Source organism: Myotis davidii, unplaced genomic scaffold, assembly GCF_000327345.1.
Source record: "Myotis davidii unplaced genomic scaffold, ASM32734v1 scaffold509, whole genome shotgun sequence".
NCBI classification, from domain to species: domain Eukaryota; kingdom Metazoa; phylum Chordata; class Mammalia; order Chiroptera; family Vespertilionidae; genus Myotis; species Myotis davidii.
This window is the reverse complement of record NW_006382996.1, coordinates 501,608-516,420: the sequence shown is the minus strand read 5'-3', so window position 1 is coordinate 516,420 and position 14,813 is coordinate 501,608. Positions and strand designations below refer to the sequence as shown.

Sequence of the window (14,813 nt, the reverse complement as noted above, 5' to 3'; positions counted from 1 at the left end):
GCTCTTTGAACATCAGTATCCTCATTTGCAAATTCTTTAAAGAGTGAATATGAATATAAGATAGGGCAAAAATCCAATCTAATAATAGACAAACATGGTAATTGAGTGTACCTTCATTACGCTTCCCATTGGCTAATCATCATGATATGCAAATTAACCACCAACAAAGATGGCTGCTAATTTGCATGCTGCAGGCAGGGCGGGTCAGCGCCATCCCGCCTGCCCTGCCTCCATCCAGGCCTGCTATTGCGACCCGGGGTGGCGGTGTAGGGGAGCATGGCTCCTCTGTCACTCCAGCTTCATCACAGCTCCCTTAGGGGCCTAAGTCTTTAGTTGGACACCCCCCGAGGGTTCCCTGGCTGCCAGAAGGATGTCTGACTGCAAGCTTAGGCCTGATCCCCCAGGGAGTGGGCCTAAGTCATCAGGTGGACATCCCGTAAGGGCTCCTGGACTGCAAATGGGTGCAGGCCAGGCTGAGGTATCCTCTCCCCTACCAAGTACACAAATTTTTGTGCACTGGGCCTCTAGTATATATATTGATTTCAGAGAGGGAGAAACATTGATGAGAATCATTGATCAGCTGTCTCCTGCATGCCCCACACTGAGGACTGAGTCTGCAATCCAGGCATGTGCTCTAACTGGGAATTGTTTATCTCCTGGTTCATTGGTGGACACTCAACCACTGAGCCACACCAGCTGGGAGGAAAGCCCTTTTGAGAAAGTTATTTCTAGTACTCCAAAAAATCAATTAGCTTAAAAAAAATCGCTAAACTAATTCTAAGCAGTGTTAGGCTCCTGAATGTACAGTACGACTTCTAGAGCCAGGATTTTACTTTGCATTTAGATTGCATAAATCAATCCTTAAACTCCTGAGAGAGCCAGTTAAGACCTACCCTGAGGAAGAGAGGCTGTGCACACAATTAATACAAAGAAATCTAGGAGCAACCATGGCCCGGATTTCCCTGCTTGAACCTGGCTTTACTGAGCAAGCTGGGCTATGGGACTCCCAGGGTAAGCACTTTAACCCTGGACCTGATTTTCTTCCATCCAATGTTTACACCTGATGTAAAGGGGACAGATAGGTCTCATAAGCCTACCCAAAGGAATAGAAACACTTGCCTAAACTTAAACCAGTGGTTCTCAACCTGGGCTGCACGTTAGAATCACCTGGGAAACTTCTTAAAATCCTGATTTCTGGGCCTCATCCTCAAGCAATTGTTTGTTACTAATGTTGTGGTCCCACCCCATAATAAAAAAACACAATTTCCAGAGGATGAGGCCCAGAAACCAGGATTTTAAAAGGATTCCCAGGTGATTCTAATGTGCAACCAAGGTTGAGAACCACTGACTTAAACGTTCTGATGAAGTTCAGGATTTGCCACAGCTGTCCCAGCACACGCATTAGTACGCTGACCATTAAGTAAATTATGCAGCAGTTTCCATTGGATTGTTTTGCTATCGTATAGGAATACCCTCCCTCATGAAAGACTGCGCGGCATCCCACACTTGAATACTTGGTCAAAGCAATTATAATCCATGACATACACAATTCCCATTCTATCAGGCAGAAACCATGCCCAACACACTATATGAAATACAATTTCCATTTATTTCCCCCCAGAGAACTTTCTTCACTCTTTGAAGACTCAGCTCTTTACATGGGCTTTGGTGGAGGTCGTGGAGCAGCACCCTGAAAGACAAAAGGAATGAAAGAGTAATTAAAGACTGTCCCCTCAAAGAACCCGACCACGACTCGCCCATCACTAACAATGTATTTGGGCCGTAAGTGCATGGAAAACTGATAGATGTGAAAGTAGACCACACCACTCATTCCAAAAAAATTCTCTTCTAAGTGACTCTAAGTGAATGTTTTAGGTGTGGGTCCCACCTACCTCATCAGACTTAGCTGACCTCACCACAGGTGGACTTTAATTTGACAACCCTTGGTTTGTACACCACCCCTCTGGCGTCCACATCTCCTTTTTGGTACTTACCGCAGGTCTAAATCGGGGTGGAGGTGTTCGGTCCTTCCGGGCTTCACGAGAACGATTCCTGACTACCTTGCTGTGAATGGCACAGCTCACACAGTAATGCAGCTTCACATACAGCTTGGGAAGCACATAGGCTAAGATGGAAAAGGAACAGAACATTAAATGCACGTAAACGCCTGTCAGCATACCTACACCATTTCACTCCCAAGTTCAGCTTCTGATGCCTAACTAAACACATGCAATTTCACAAACGAGTAACACTCTAATTCTTCCTATCACCAAGGGGACCAAGCCCACATCCCAGATAAACCAACATCCTGCTCCTTCAGCAGCTGCACCAGCCCCAACACCTACTCCTGGGCACTTTCTTGTTGCCTAAATTTTAGGCCCTAAAAAGCCAATTTGGCTCAGTGGCTAGAGCGTCAGCCAGAGGACTGAAGGTCCCGGGTTTGATTCTGGTCAAGGGGATGTATCTCGGTTGCAGCCTAGATTCCCCAGCCCTGGTCTGGGCAGGAGGCATCCAATGGATGAGTCTCTCTCACATCAATGTTCTATGTCTCTCCCTAAAAACCTATGGAAAGCCCGGCCGCCGTGGCTCAGTGTTGACCTATGAACTAGGAGGCCACAGTTTGATTCCTGGTCCAGGCACATGCTCGGGTTGTGGGCTTGATCCCAGTGTGGGGTGTGCAGGAGGCAGGCAATCAATGATTCTCTCATCGTTGATGTTTCTCCCTCCCTCTCTCTCTGAAATCAATAAAAATAATGTCCCTGGGAGAGGATTAACAAGAAAAACCCAATTTGTCCTAAGGAAAAAAAAAAAAAAAAAAGACAACATATCATATTGCCCAGAAACACCTTTGGTGACCAATCCAGACGGCCTCCTACTTGAAACATTCTCCCAGACTTAGTCTGTACACTTCCACAACAGGCACTCAAAAACCAGTGCAAAGGGACTGTTCAGTGTACTATGCTTGTAGTTATTGCTCCCCATCCCCAAACACTGCTACAGAACAAGTTCTGTAAGTGCTTTTGGACTCCCACTCCCTTAAAAAAAAGAAAACGAAAAGCCCCGTTCTCTTCTACTGGCAACAAGCTTAAAAGTGTATAACCCGCAGGGGATGTTCCCGTGAACTCAGCCCGCGGGGCGCAGGGTAGGCGTTAGGGAGCCTGCAGATCACGCCGGCGGCTTACTCACCGTCGAAGACACTCGCTTCCGAGATGTCCCGAACGGCTGCGGCCTCCACTATGTTTCGGATGACAAACTTCTTAATGGCCTTGTCCTTGGGCACGCACCGGGCGCAGTTGGTGCAACGAATAGGCTGCACATGGCCTCGGCCTTTTTTGGCACGACCGTTATTCCTTCTTTTCTTGGTCTGCATGAGGATAAAGACCTTGTTAGAACGGAGGGGCAACTGCCCAGCCTCGGCCCCTAACGGCTACATTCCGCACCAGCCGCCCAAGGAAGACGCCAGTCACATCCCCACTTCCTCCGCAAATCTCTCTCCAAGCCCGGGGTAAACACACGCTCCGCCCGCTCCTCCTTGGACCCGGCTCCCAAATCCCCCACAATCGGAAATCTGCCCCACTCAACCTCACCCAGACCGCCCGCTCCACACGCGCACGCACTCACCATCTTGGAAACGAGGACCCGAGAGAGGATCCGGCGCCCGGTCCGCCTCCCTTATATAGCGCGAGATCCCTCCACTCACACCGGAAGAATCCTTAGTTGACGAACGCCAAGAATGGCAACCCACCTTACTCAAATTTTCTTTATTATTCAGCGTTTATGCTGAAATCTAGGGCAGAAAGGCATTTCTCGAGTTTATTTATCGGTGGAACAAGGTGACCATCGGACTATTTTTCCTGATGGCGGAAGAAAATTAAAGTTATACGTCTCCCAGCAGGCACTGCGACGCCCTACCCCGGAAGTAATTTTGGGCGGTACAATTAATCTGGTTTTGCGACGCTAAAAGCGGAAGTTGCCTGGCGCAAGATCACAAATCGCGCTGCCAATTAGAGGCCAGATGGGAAGAGATGCATGGTGGGAGTTGTAGTGCGAAGCTGACAGGCCTTTTGCCCCAAGCACTTAGACCCCGGACGGCTCTACGCCTCCGGAGGACGCTCTCGGCTCACTTCTCTGACAATCTTACTCCTTGGTGTAGGATTGAGAAACGGAGGACCTGGGCGCGGGGGGAACAAAACGTTTTGTTAATTCCTCTTTCCCATATGGAGAAAAACCCACAATGAGGGGCCAGGGACAAGTGCATTGTTTCTCATTCACCTTTTAATTCTTGGATCTTCTTATCACAGTGCCAGGCACTGTAGTAAGTGCTTTATAAATATTAACTCATTTAATCCTCAACAACTCTATAAAGCAGGTACTATTATTATCCTCACTTTTCAGATAGAAGAACCGAGGAGTACTGTAGAGAGGTTAAAACTGAGGTTGCCCAAAGTCACACAGAGCTAGTAAGAGGTGTCCTGGCTCCATTAAACCGCACTGCTTCTCACCCAACCAACAGTGGATGGACAGCCTGGACCAGCGCCTTAAATAATTTTGACTCAGACTCAGAGTAGAAGTACATAGTAGAAATATATGGTACTCAATACTTACACAAACACACACACACACACACACACACACACCTGAAACAAACTTTACAAAATACCCTTATGACATAAAGGTGCTCTGGTATATTCAATTTTTAAAAAAGAAATGCTGATCAAGCTCCACTAAAGTGATTTTGCCTCATTGATGAGTTTGACCCCTGACTGAAACACACTTAAAAAATTATATATATTGATTTCAGAGAGGAAGGGAGAGGGAGACAGAATCATCAATGATGAGAGAGAATCATTGATAGGCTGCCTCCTGCACATCCCACACTAGGGATTGAGCCTGCAACCTTGGCATATGCCCTGACTGGCAATCAAAAGTAAGTTACCTGGCCAGGGCCTACACTCCTCTTTTTAATTAAAAAACAGAACAAGCAACAACAACTGTTTGATCTTATTGAACTCAATGTTTTCTAAACTTATTTGATCGGGACCACCCTCCCATCCTCCTTTTCAGTGGGTATCTATGGGCAGCCAAACACCTAGGTGTCTCCAAAATTGGAGAAACTAGAATGTCAATGGGACCTACCAGCATTCAGACCCAAGATGATATAGAGGGAGACCAACTGTTCATTTATTCAAGAATCATTCTGGAGACTGAATACACCAGACTCACTTTCCCTCCAACAACACATCATTGTTTCTCCTAACCTCTAACCCACTTTAGTGGGGTCAAAATTTATTTTATAACTTTTTAAAATATATTTTTTTATTGGCTTATGTTTTTTTAAGGGAGAGGGAGAGAGAGAGATAGTAACACCAATGATGAGAGAGGATCATTGATTGGCTGCCTCTTGCACGTCCCCTACTGCGGATGGAGCCCGCAACCCAGGCATGTGCCCTTGACTGTAATCGAACTTGGGACCCTTCAGTCCACAGGCCAATGCTCTATCCACTGAACCAAACCAGCTAGGGCTTGTTTTCTAACTTTTGATTTGGCTTCAAAACAATTTTATTCATAGTCTCTATTTTGAATTTGTTAGTTTCAATGGAGAATGGAAAATGATAGACTCTGGATGGAAGTGTCTCCAATTTTTACTTTAGTAGTCTCATCGACACAGGAAGGCAAACACTACCATATGAAATGGCAGTGAGGTAGATAGGAGGAAAAAAAATTCAGAGTGAAGGGAACAGAAAATAGTTAATATGTATTTAAGTCAGAACCAACTTAATGTGCCTATGTTGGCTTTTCTTGGGATTTTTATGGACTTTTCATTGGCTGCATTCCCTGGCAAAAGGGATGGGCACACACTTTGGTCACATACCTCTGGTTCACATCCAGGTTCTGTCACTCATTGGCTGATGAGTCTTAGAGGAGTTATTTATTCTCTTGGGCTTTTATTTCTTCCCTGGTAATGGTGATCATTTCTTTGTAGGTTGTTTCTACAATTAAACAGGTACTTGGCACAGTGCTTGGCATTTATGAGTGCTCAACAAGTCATTAACATCGTTCATGTTACTATAACTTGTCCCTGAGCATATAATGTGTTTTGCATACATCGTACTCAACAACAAATGTTTGATAAATTTCTGCTTTGGATAGATACGCAGGCATGTTGGGCTTTCTTTCCTACCCTGCAGGCACTTCTGGTAGGAAAATCTCTTCTACTTCCCAATCTAGGTTGAAAATTCTTCTGTTCTTCTGTAGCAACAGCTTGAGTATTCTTGTTCGGTTTCCTCTCAATTTTAGACTTATTTGCTTTCAAAATGTTTAGTAGTTAGTACAACATGCTGCAAGGATCTCTGCCTCCACCCCCCACCCCAAGTAGAAAAACAAGGCAAAGGAAATCTGCAAAAACAACCAGGGTGTTAAATTACTCATGTTTATTTGTAACAGACCTTCAGCCAGTACAGTACAAAACTTACAGTAGTATATCTCCATTACACAAATATTTACTTACAATATATTACATATACAAAATGCTTTGCAATAAGTCTCAAAAGCTAGTTTAACTCCCCTTGAGAAAGGAGAAAAACTCTTTAAAAAGGGGGCAGGGCAGGGGAATCAGAGGAAGAGGAGATGAAGGGATAAGGTCCAAGGAGACACCAAGCATAGGCTACAAATGAAACCCTGGGAGAGAGAGAGAGAGAGAGAAGAGAGGTGGTATTGCACTTGCTTCTGTGTTTTTGTTGTTTTTGTTCTTCATAACTTCTAAGGCAGAGGTGTCAGTCACCTCCCCTTGAGAAAGGAGAAAAACTCTTTAAAAAGGGGGCAGGGCAGGGGAATCAGAGGAAGAGGAGATGAAGGGATAAGGTCCAAGGAGACACCAAGCATAGGCTACAAATGAAACCCTGGGAGAGAAAGAGAGAGAGAGAAGAGAGGTGGTATTGCACTTGCTTCTGTGTTTTTGTTCTTCATAACTTCTAATTAAAAATATATATAATATATATTATTTACACAAGGACAGAAGCTGCCAGAAGTATTACAAAATCCCACCTGCAGCTTGGACACTGACACGAGAAAACAAAGATCTGGAAAAGTGTCTATTTAGAAATTCTTTTGTGTGTGGTGTTAATTTGAGTATCAATATAAAAGGAAAACACCTCTTTTCTCCATGTGGGTTTCCATGTATTTTTTTCTTTTTTCTTTTTTATGCAAAAGGAGTTGGGAGAGAGAGCATGAGAGTGTTTGAGTTTCCAGAGCTGAAAGGCTCCAGAAAGTAGGATTTTGTACCTAAGACCCTGGTTAAAGTGCAGTGATGGTCTGGAGAGAGACAGAGTGCGCTTCTCTCCCTCCTTAGCACCTGGTCTTGCCTTCCAGTCTCTGCTCTCATGGGCTCAGAGCACAACCTCCGAGCACAGTCCTTCATTTTCCAGGAGGTTATAGGTGCCAAATCTGACGTGGGGAGGAGATGGTGGCACCCTAAGGCTCTGATACCCCAGAAGGGACTAGTCCTTATGAGGTGTTACCAAAGATACAGCAGACACAGAAGAGGTGGTAAGGTCTACCAGGAAGGGGTTCAACAATCAGAACAATTGAGGGGAACCCGGATATTAATCTCATCTCTGCTGCCATCCTGAAGAAAGGCGCCAGTTCCCATGTTGCTGATGAGAAAACTCTCACCTTCTCTAGAGACCACTCTCCTCCCAGATAACCGCCCCATCCTCTGCCCTTGGCAGCATCTGTTTATTGCTACCTTGTCAAGGAGGAAAGATCAACCCACAGTGCCCCTCCCTGGCAATCTGGTTCTCTGGGAGTGACCACATAATGGGGGAGAAAAAGAAGGAAGAAGAGGAGAAATTTTTTAAGTGTCTTCCTTCCCCCGAGGGGGTAAAGTAGACTCTTCTCAGAGCCCCAATCCCAGGGTCTGTTCCTTAGCCAATCCTTTAGCAACCCCCAATTCATCCCTGATCGGGAGTGAGAGAAATAGGAGGCGAAAGAGCCAATAAGGAAAGGACATGTGGAAAGAAAGATGGAAAGGAAGAAAAAGGAGAGAGAAGGAGCAAGTGTTACAACTTGTGAGGTGTTGTGTTTGGTTTTCTACTTTTTTTTCTTCTTTAAATATAGAAAAACAGCCTTTGGTTTGAATCTCGAGGAAGCAGAGAATGGGATGGCTGTGGCCTTGGGCAGGGAACTCTGGTGAGAGACCTCCACTTGCAGTGGAGCTGTGTCTCCTCCTGCCCCTTCTCGCTAACCAGGTTACCCAGATAGCCAGGAGGAGGGTGCCCCTCCTGCCCTACATCTGGGAGCTGAGTGTAGACGGGGGGCAGTCACAGGTGGCCCCCTTTCAGTTGTGCCCATCCCATTCTTGCTGGGACAAGAGTGGGACAGGGTAAGGGGCACATGCCCTTGCTCGTCCTGGGATAATTTTTGGTTACACTGAAAATCAGAAGAGAGAAAAGAGGCACTCTTTCTTCCCGAGGTTGAATCCTGCTGGGTGGGGAGAGAAGAAGGCAGTGTGACCGAGGGCCTGAGATACCCCCTTGTCTTCAGGCAGCAACCCACTGGTTTCTCATAGGACGGGGACTGCAGGAGTCCCTGAGAGCCTAGGGAGGTCACTAGAGTGAAGAAGTTTGAGAGGTGGGAGAGTAAGGAGAATTTTGAACGACCCCCTTCCCATGCCCTGGTTCCCAATTAGGCACCTGTGGCTCCCAACGTGTCAGAGACAGAGGATGCAGACCTAGCCTTTTGGCCCCTGAGAATATAAAATTGGGGCACTCCAAGGAGAGAAAAGCTACCACCGAGTAGACTGGCAGGTTGAAGCAAGTAGAGCAGTGTTGGGGGTTGTTCGAGAAGAGGGAAGAGATATATCACATCCTAGAGGGAGATCCTGAATGTGGGCTTTGGGAAACTCATGTTACTAGGGGGCAGTCAAGACCCTCAGTCCCACAGTGACTGGGGAGAATGTCTTCAGCCCCTCCTACTTCCAAATGAGGGAATTCTTCCTTTGTTTAAGAAAAGTGCAAGCTGCCTAATGTGAGAGGGCACAAGAGGTATGGAGTACCGGGCTGAAGGGTCCCAGAGAGGAGATATAATGCCACAGAGCTAAGGTAGGGCCAGAGGGAGCTATCAGAGTCAAAACTGAAGCATCACGCAATGCAAAAGTGAGGACTTAACGCAACAAGTTCAAGGTCTCTTAGTACTAAGAGGAGCTTCCCACCCCAGGGGCTGTTGGAGAAAGCCAGAACAGAGAGAGAAAAATTAGGCCTAAAGGGGAAGGGGACTGTGAGCAAGAGGATGGAGGAGTGGCAAGTGACTGATAGAAGTTAAAAAATGCAAAAGAAAAATCAGCTAATTATATTAATAAATAACTCTGAGTATGCTGGGATGAGAGGGTAAGAGAAAAAGGAGAAACATAAGCAAAAACCTGTTTCATCACGATGCTTGAATCAGTCAGGGGGAAGGACAGGTGAGAAAGATTCGGGGTCAAGTGTGACATTAGGTAGCCAGTGGTGGGGCTACACAGCACAACTTCTTGGGATGTGGTGGGGACAGGGCTAGACTCCTGTAGGTGGGGCAAGGGAGTGGCGAACTGAGGGGAGGGCAGTGGGCTGCTAGCCCACCTTGTGCTCCCCCCGGACAATGTGGGAAGAGAATTCATACCGGTCCTGGCTGTGGTAACCACAGATGTTGCACTCGAAAGGGTCTCTGAAGCCATGGCAGCCCATGTGGATGGTGAACATGACATGGTCCAGGAAGAGGATGCGGCAGTGTTCACACTTGAAGGCCTTCACAGGCTCACCGCTCTCGCCCACCACCCGGAGCACTTCCTTCGAGGGGCCTGGGGTGCCCCGCAGTAACCCCTCCTGTGGCTTGGGGTCCTCTTTGGCGTAGGCAGGACTGGGCCGGCCCACCACAATGGTGGGAGGTGGCTGGGGTGGGGGACCCTGAGGGAGGGATACCACCCCCCCAACCCGATCTTCGTGGTTGCTCTCTGTATCTGTGGAGTCTTGGCACCCATTGCTGGGGGATGCTCCAGGGTCAGTAAGGGGGCCTCGGGCCCGGTAGAGGAGGGGACCACCATCAGCCAGGTCCTCGGGTCCCTCACCTGCTTCTCGGGATCCTGGAAGCTCCAGTCGACCGGGGAGGGGCTGCATCTGGGTGTAGACAGAGCTGATGACGGGCGTGAGTTCTGAGATGCAATTGGTAGGTGGAAGGCGGAGGGGACGCAGGTGCTCTGCCCCCACAAAGGCCAGAGAACCTCCAAAACCAGGCTCCAGGCCGTGATGTGCCACGAGCTCCACATCCTTCTCATAGCCACCCGAATTCACATCGTAGGGCAGGTCCGAGAGGCTGAAGCGCATCTGCTTCTCACCTGTGGAGAAGAGGCTCTCAGCAGAGCTGGGCATGGAAGATTCCTGAGCTCCCCAGGATGATGCCTTTGCTTTCTTACCCACAAGGATGGCTATAACATGATTTACCACTCTTCATTTACTTCCCTGGAGGTTAGGTCCCTTGTGGGGCTGCTCTCCAACTCTAGGCTATAATCTTAGAGGTCTCAGTCCCAGGCCACTGATCTTTATCATTCTTGCATTATCTATATCTATATCTATATCTATATCTATATCTATATCTATATCTATATCTATATCTATATAAAAGCCTAAGCAACTGTAATGACCAAATGACCGGAACAACTGGAACGACTGGTCAACCGGTTGCTATGACATGCACCAACCACCAGGGGGCAGACGCTCAATGCAGAAGCTGCCCCCTGGTGGTTAGTGCACTCCTACAGCCAACCTCCCACGGCTGGCGGCGGCGAGGGTGTCTGGCCTCTGTTTCTTCTGCGCCTGGCCTGGAGAACCCTTACTTCCTCTCCCAACCCTGCTGGGGCCTTTGGGCCCCGAGCTGGAACAGGGAACTGCGGGTGGGTGGCAGTGGACATGGCCCCTTTCCCGGGAGGCCGAGAGCCGGCTCCCTCCTCGGAACCAGCAGCCAATCTCCCGAGCCCCGTTTCTCCCCTCGGCCAGCAGGCCCCCATCGGCCCGGCCCTGATTGGCCCTGATTGCCGGCCAGGCCTAGTGACCCCACCCGTGCACCAATTTGTGCACCGGGCCTTTAGTTCTCTATAAAGCTCCAGGTCCTTGGAGAGTTGGGCTAGGTGAGGGCCTCATACTCGCCTCTTCCCTCTGACTCAAAGGGCCCAGGTCTCAGTCCCCACAGACTTAAGTCCTTGCTATTCTCAAAAACTGGGAGAACCCTGACACCCTCTTCTAAAACCACCACATGAGCCCTCAATACTAACCCCTTCCACCCTCTCGAGGTACTTTCTCCCTCTTCATCCTGCTTCTATTTTGGGGATAGATTCTGAGGACCAGACTGCTTTCTTTCCTTCAATTAAATCTCCAGACCCAACTGGTCTAATGGCCATCAGAGCTCAGATACAGATGAGCTATGGCTTAAAGCTGATGTCTCCTCTACCACTGGACTCTTACCTACAAACTTCTGGGGGGTGGAACGCTTGCGTTTGGTGAGGCTGTTGGCCAGACGATCAATGAATGTGGGCCTCTCAGAGGATGAGTGCAGCATAGAGTCTGGCACCATCTCCAGGTCACGTATCTCATCACCTAGTGGGGGGAGGTGGGGACAGGGAGTAGCAGCTGAGGAGGGGTAGCACTGGCCCAGCAGCCTTCTCCTGGAGAAAACCAGCAGGTCAGGAGCCACGGAAGGTCATACCTGATGCTTGGGAAATTAGGTCAGCTTACTTCATTATCATCCCAGCAACAGGTTAGATAATTTGGGGACAATTATATACATCTGACCCTCAATTTTATACTTCCTTGTAGTCTCTCTCTCTCCCATTAGTAAGAACATAGATCAAATCCTCCCCTACCTCTGGGTCCTTCTGCCGCATTTACCAGGGGCTCTGCACTAACTGGGGTGCTCGGCACCCTAATTACTGAGGTAATTGTCCCTTCCCCGTGGACCTCTCCCCTTGTGCAGGCAAGTGCTGGAATCACCCTTGTCCGGTACTCCCTCCCTCCGCTCTGCCCTCAGCTCCCCCATAGTCCTGCCCACAGCCCACCTGGTTGGCCGGCCAGGGCTTGGGCTTCAGTGCTGAGACTCTGCAGGTAGTTGTGGCACCGCTCCTTGTGCTCCTCCAGGGTGCTCTGCTGCTTGTAGCTCCGGCCACAGTAGTTACACTTGTAGGGCTTACCCACCGTGGGAGAGGAGACTGTGCGGGAGAGAGGAAGCAAGTAGCATCAGGGTTACTTTTCCCAGTGCCCTGGCTCTACACAGCCATCTAGGAGCAAAGGGACACTGAGGAGGAAGGGGTCCTGCTCCATTAAATTCTTCTGCTTGTCTTCCCTTCCCCAACGGCAGCTGTGAGCATGGGCAGATGACCAAACCTCAGAGAAGAGGCACAATGGCAGCTATGGGAAGCGAAAGGGGACACCCAGGTCATGTAGCACTGGATTGCTGATAAGACTCAAGACGGCCAAATGGCCCTAACCGGTTTGGCTCAGTGGACAGAGCATCGGCCCTCGGACCAAAGGGTCCCAGGTTTGATTCCGGTTGTAGGCTTGATCCCCAACCCTGGTCGGGTGGGGGTGGGAGCCAACCAATCGATGTGTCTCTCTCACATTGATGTTTCCCTCTCTCTCTCTCTCTCTGTCTCGCCCCCTCCCTTCCACTCTCTCTAAAAATAAATGAAAAAAATATCCTTGGGTGAGGATTAACAACAACAACAAAAAAGATGGCCAAATTGCTGCTCAGAGGAAAGAAGAGCCCAGGGACTTGGTAGGGGATCATCCCTGGCAGGCAGGCTGGCCCCACCCCAGGACCTCAGAGTCTGGGGCCCACACTGTGGTTTAACCTTTCCATGCGGCAGGCGGTGTCAGCGCTGTTTACCAGACAAGGGGATTTTTTGCTTACGAACTATCTGATTTGGTTTGGGGGAAACTGGTGGGCTGGGGCGACAGAAATGAGAGTCCTTAGATCTGCTGACGTGGGGAGGGGCAGTTTTCACTGACCTTTGCTTGTCCTTTTTTACCTCTACTACCAGCCCAGTTTTGCTGCTTATTATTCTTTCTGTCGTTCTACATTGAGATACAAAGGGAGCCCCAGAAAAACCGTCATCTGATGGAGAACTTTGAGAAGAGAAAAAGAATAACAGAACAGAGAAGAAAACGATGGAGAAGATATAAAAAGAAGAGAACAACTTTGGAGGTGTTTTTTTTTAAAGAACAGGAAATAAGGATTTTGTTTCTAGTGAAAAGATTGGGAAGACTGAGACCGATACTTCCTTGAAAGACAGCTTTTGAGAGACGATGTTTGTGAGAGGAGAGAAAAAAGTGAGAGAAACAAGGTATTGTATATTTTAATTTATGTGACTTGCTACTACTGAGCAGGTGCCAGGAGAAGTGTCTCCAAGGAACCCTCTCCCGTCCCATGCCTGACCTGCACCTTGACTCAACCAATCTACTACCATCTTGCTCTTGCTCGGTGTTTGTGGGATGAGATTAAAGTCACAGACCCCATTGACCTAAGACTCTGATGTTAGGGGAATGTTTTCACATCTGAGAGGAGCCCTCTTTTTCTTATAGTGTGGGTTGTAAGAGAAAGCATCTCATAAAGACGGGACCCAATAGCATATCCGTGTCTTCTTCCGGCCCCAATAATCTCCTACAGAACCTCCCAAACCCACCCGGACCCCTGCCTTGCTGTTGGTAAGATTTCTAGGGGCCAAGCCACCCTTGTTCCAAACCACCAGGGGGGCCCCCTTTCCCCAAGACCTTGATGGGGTTCCAGTGAGGATGCAGAAAGAATAGCTCTGTGACTGGCAAACCTCTTCTTCTTTTTCAGTCTCCTTGTCAGCAAAATGGAGATAGTCACATCTACCTCGGAATTGTTGTGAGGATCACATGAGGAGACAAGTGAAATGCTTTGTAGAGGATAAAGCATGGGTCAATGATCCTCTTTCTCTCTGTTGTTCCTCCACATACACAGAGATAAAGAGGTCCCAGCTCCCAGGTGAGAGCAAGGTAGGTGGCTGGAAAAAGTACAGGATGGGGAGGTGATTACTTTGTCCCTTTAAATCCTGGCCCATGAGGGTTTAGGAAAAGAGAAAAATAGCAAAGAACGTTTCCAAGGACAGACCCTACTAATTCTTTACCCTCTGCCCTCCTTCCTCCTTTTCCCAGTCTTGAGCTCCCTCCTTCCTGCCAGCTCAGCTCCTGACCTTTTCCCAAGTCCAAGCCCAAAGCTCAAAACTTAGTAAAAGGTTTCAAAAGTGCTATCTGTCCAGCTGATTAGGCAGATGTTGATTCAGTCTGGGCTGGGCTAGAAAATCGAGTCAGTCCAGTTCCCGGGCACCGTTCCAAACCCTGAGCTCCGGGCACTCGCTCTCGCTCCTGGTCAGGTGATGACCTCTTGGAATGGGGAACAGAAACGGGATCATCTTCGTAGGCTTCCTTCCCTCCAGTTTGGAGGCCCGTGGATGTTTTCAGGAAGCAGGAGGAAGTCAAGGAGAGGACAGAAGGGGGCAAAGATGGTGACAAGTGTGGGACCTGGGGCAGATATGAGGGAAGGAGGGGTCACCCTGGTGCTCAGAAGTGGGGGGTGATGGGGCACAGATGGTTCTGCATCAGCATGACCTTTAAAAATATCAGGCATGGCCCTAACCGGTTTGGCTCAGTGGATAGAGCGTTGGCCTGCGGACTCAAGGGTCCCAGGTTCAATTCCGATCAAGGGCATGTACCTTGGTTGCGGGCACATCCCCAGTAGGGAGTGTGCAGGAGGCAGCTGATCAATGTTTCTCT

The 14,813-nt window shown here is 48.6% G+C and overlaps 2 protein-coding genes across 2 annotated transcripts in view; both read right to left on the bottom strand.

Annotated features, from left to right (window-relative positions):
- Positions 1-1,590: 1,590 nt before the first annotated feature.
- On the bottom strand, positions 1,591-3,730 carry RPS26 (ribosomal protein S26). Its single transcript, XM_006777848.2, has 4 exons — positions 3,622-3,730; positions 3,187-3,364; positions 1,995-2,125; positions 1,591-1,690 (listed from the first exon to the last, which is right to left on the bottom strand). The coding sequence occupies exons 1-4, from the start codon at positions 3,622-3,624 to the stop codon at positions 1,655-1,657; spliced, it is 348 nt and encodes a 115-aa protein (XP_006777911.1). The 5' UTR covers positions 3,625-3,730; the 3' UTR covers positions 1,591-1,654.
- Positions 3,731-6,952: 3,222 nt separating this feature from the next.
- IKZF4 (IKAROS family zinc finger 4) overlaps positions 6,953-14,813 on the bottom strand; it is a 26,993-nt gene continuing 19,132 nt past the window's right edge. Inside the window, 3 exon segments of the mRNA XM_015557429.1 lie at positions 6,953-10,363; positions 11,487-11,618; positions 12,077-12,226. Of these exon segments, the coding sequence (XP_015412915.1) occupies positions 9,603-10,363; positions 11,487-11,618; positions 12,077-12,226 (1,043 nt within the window). The 3' untranslated portion in view covers positions 6,953-9,602.

Excerpts from the sequence above, each read along its gene's own strand:
- RPS26 (XM_006777848.2), bottom strand. Across the intron at positions 2,126-3,186 it reads GGAAGCGAGTGTCTTCGACG|CCTATGTGCTTCCCAAGCTG; the intron begins GTGAGTAAGCCG and ends TTTCCATCTTAG. Across the intron at positions 1,691-1,994 it reads CACCCCGATTTAGACCTGCG|GGTGCTGCTCCACGACCTCC; the intron begins GTAAGTACCAAA and ends TTTGTCTTTCAG.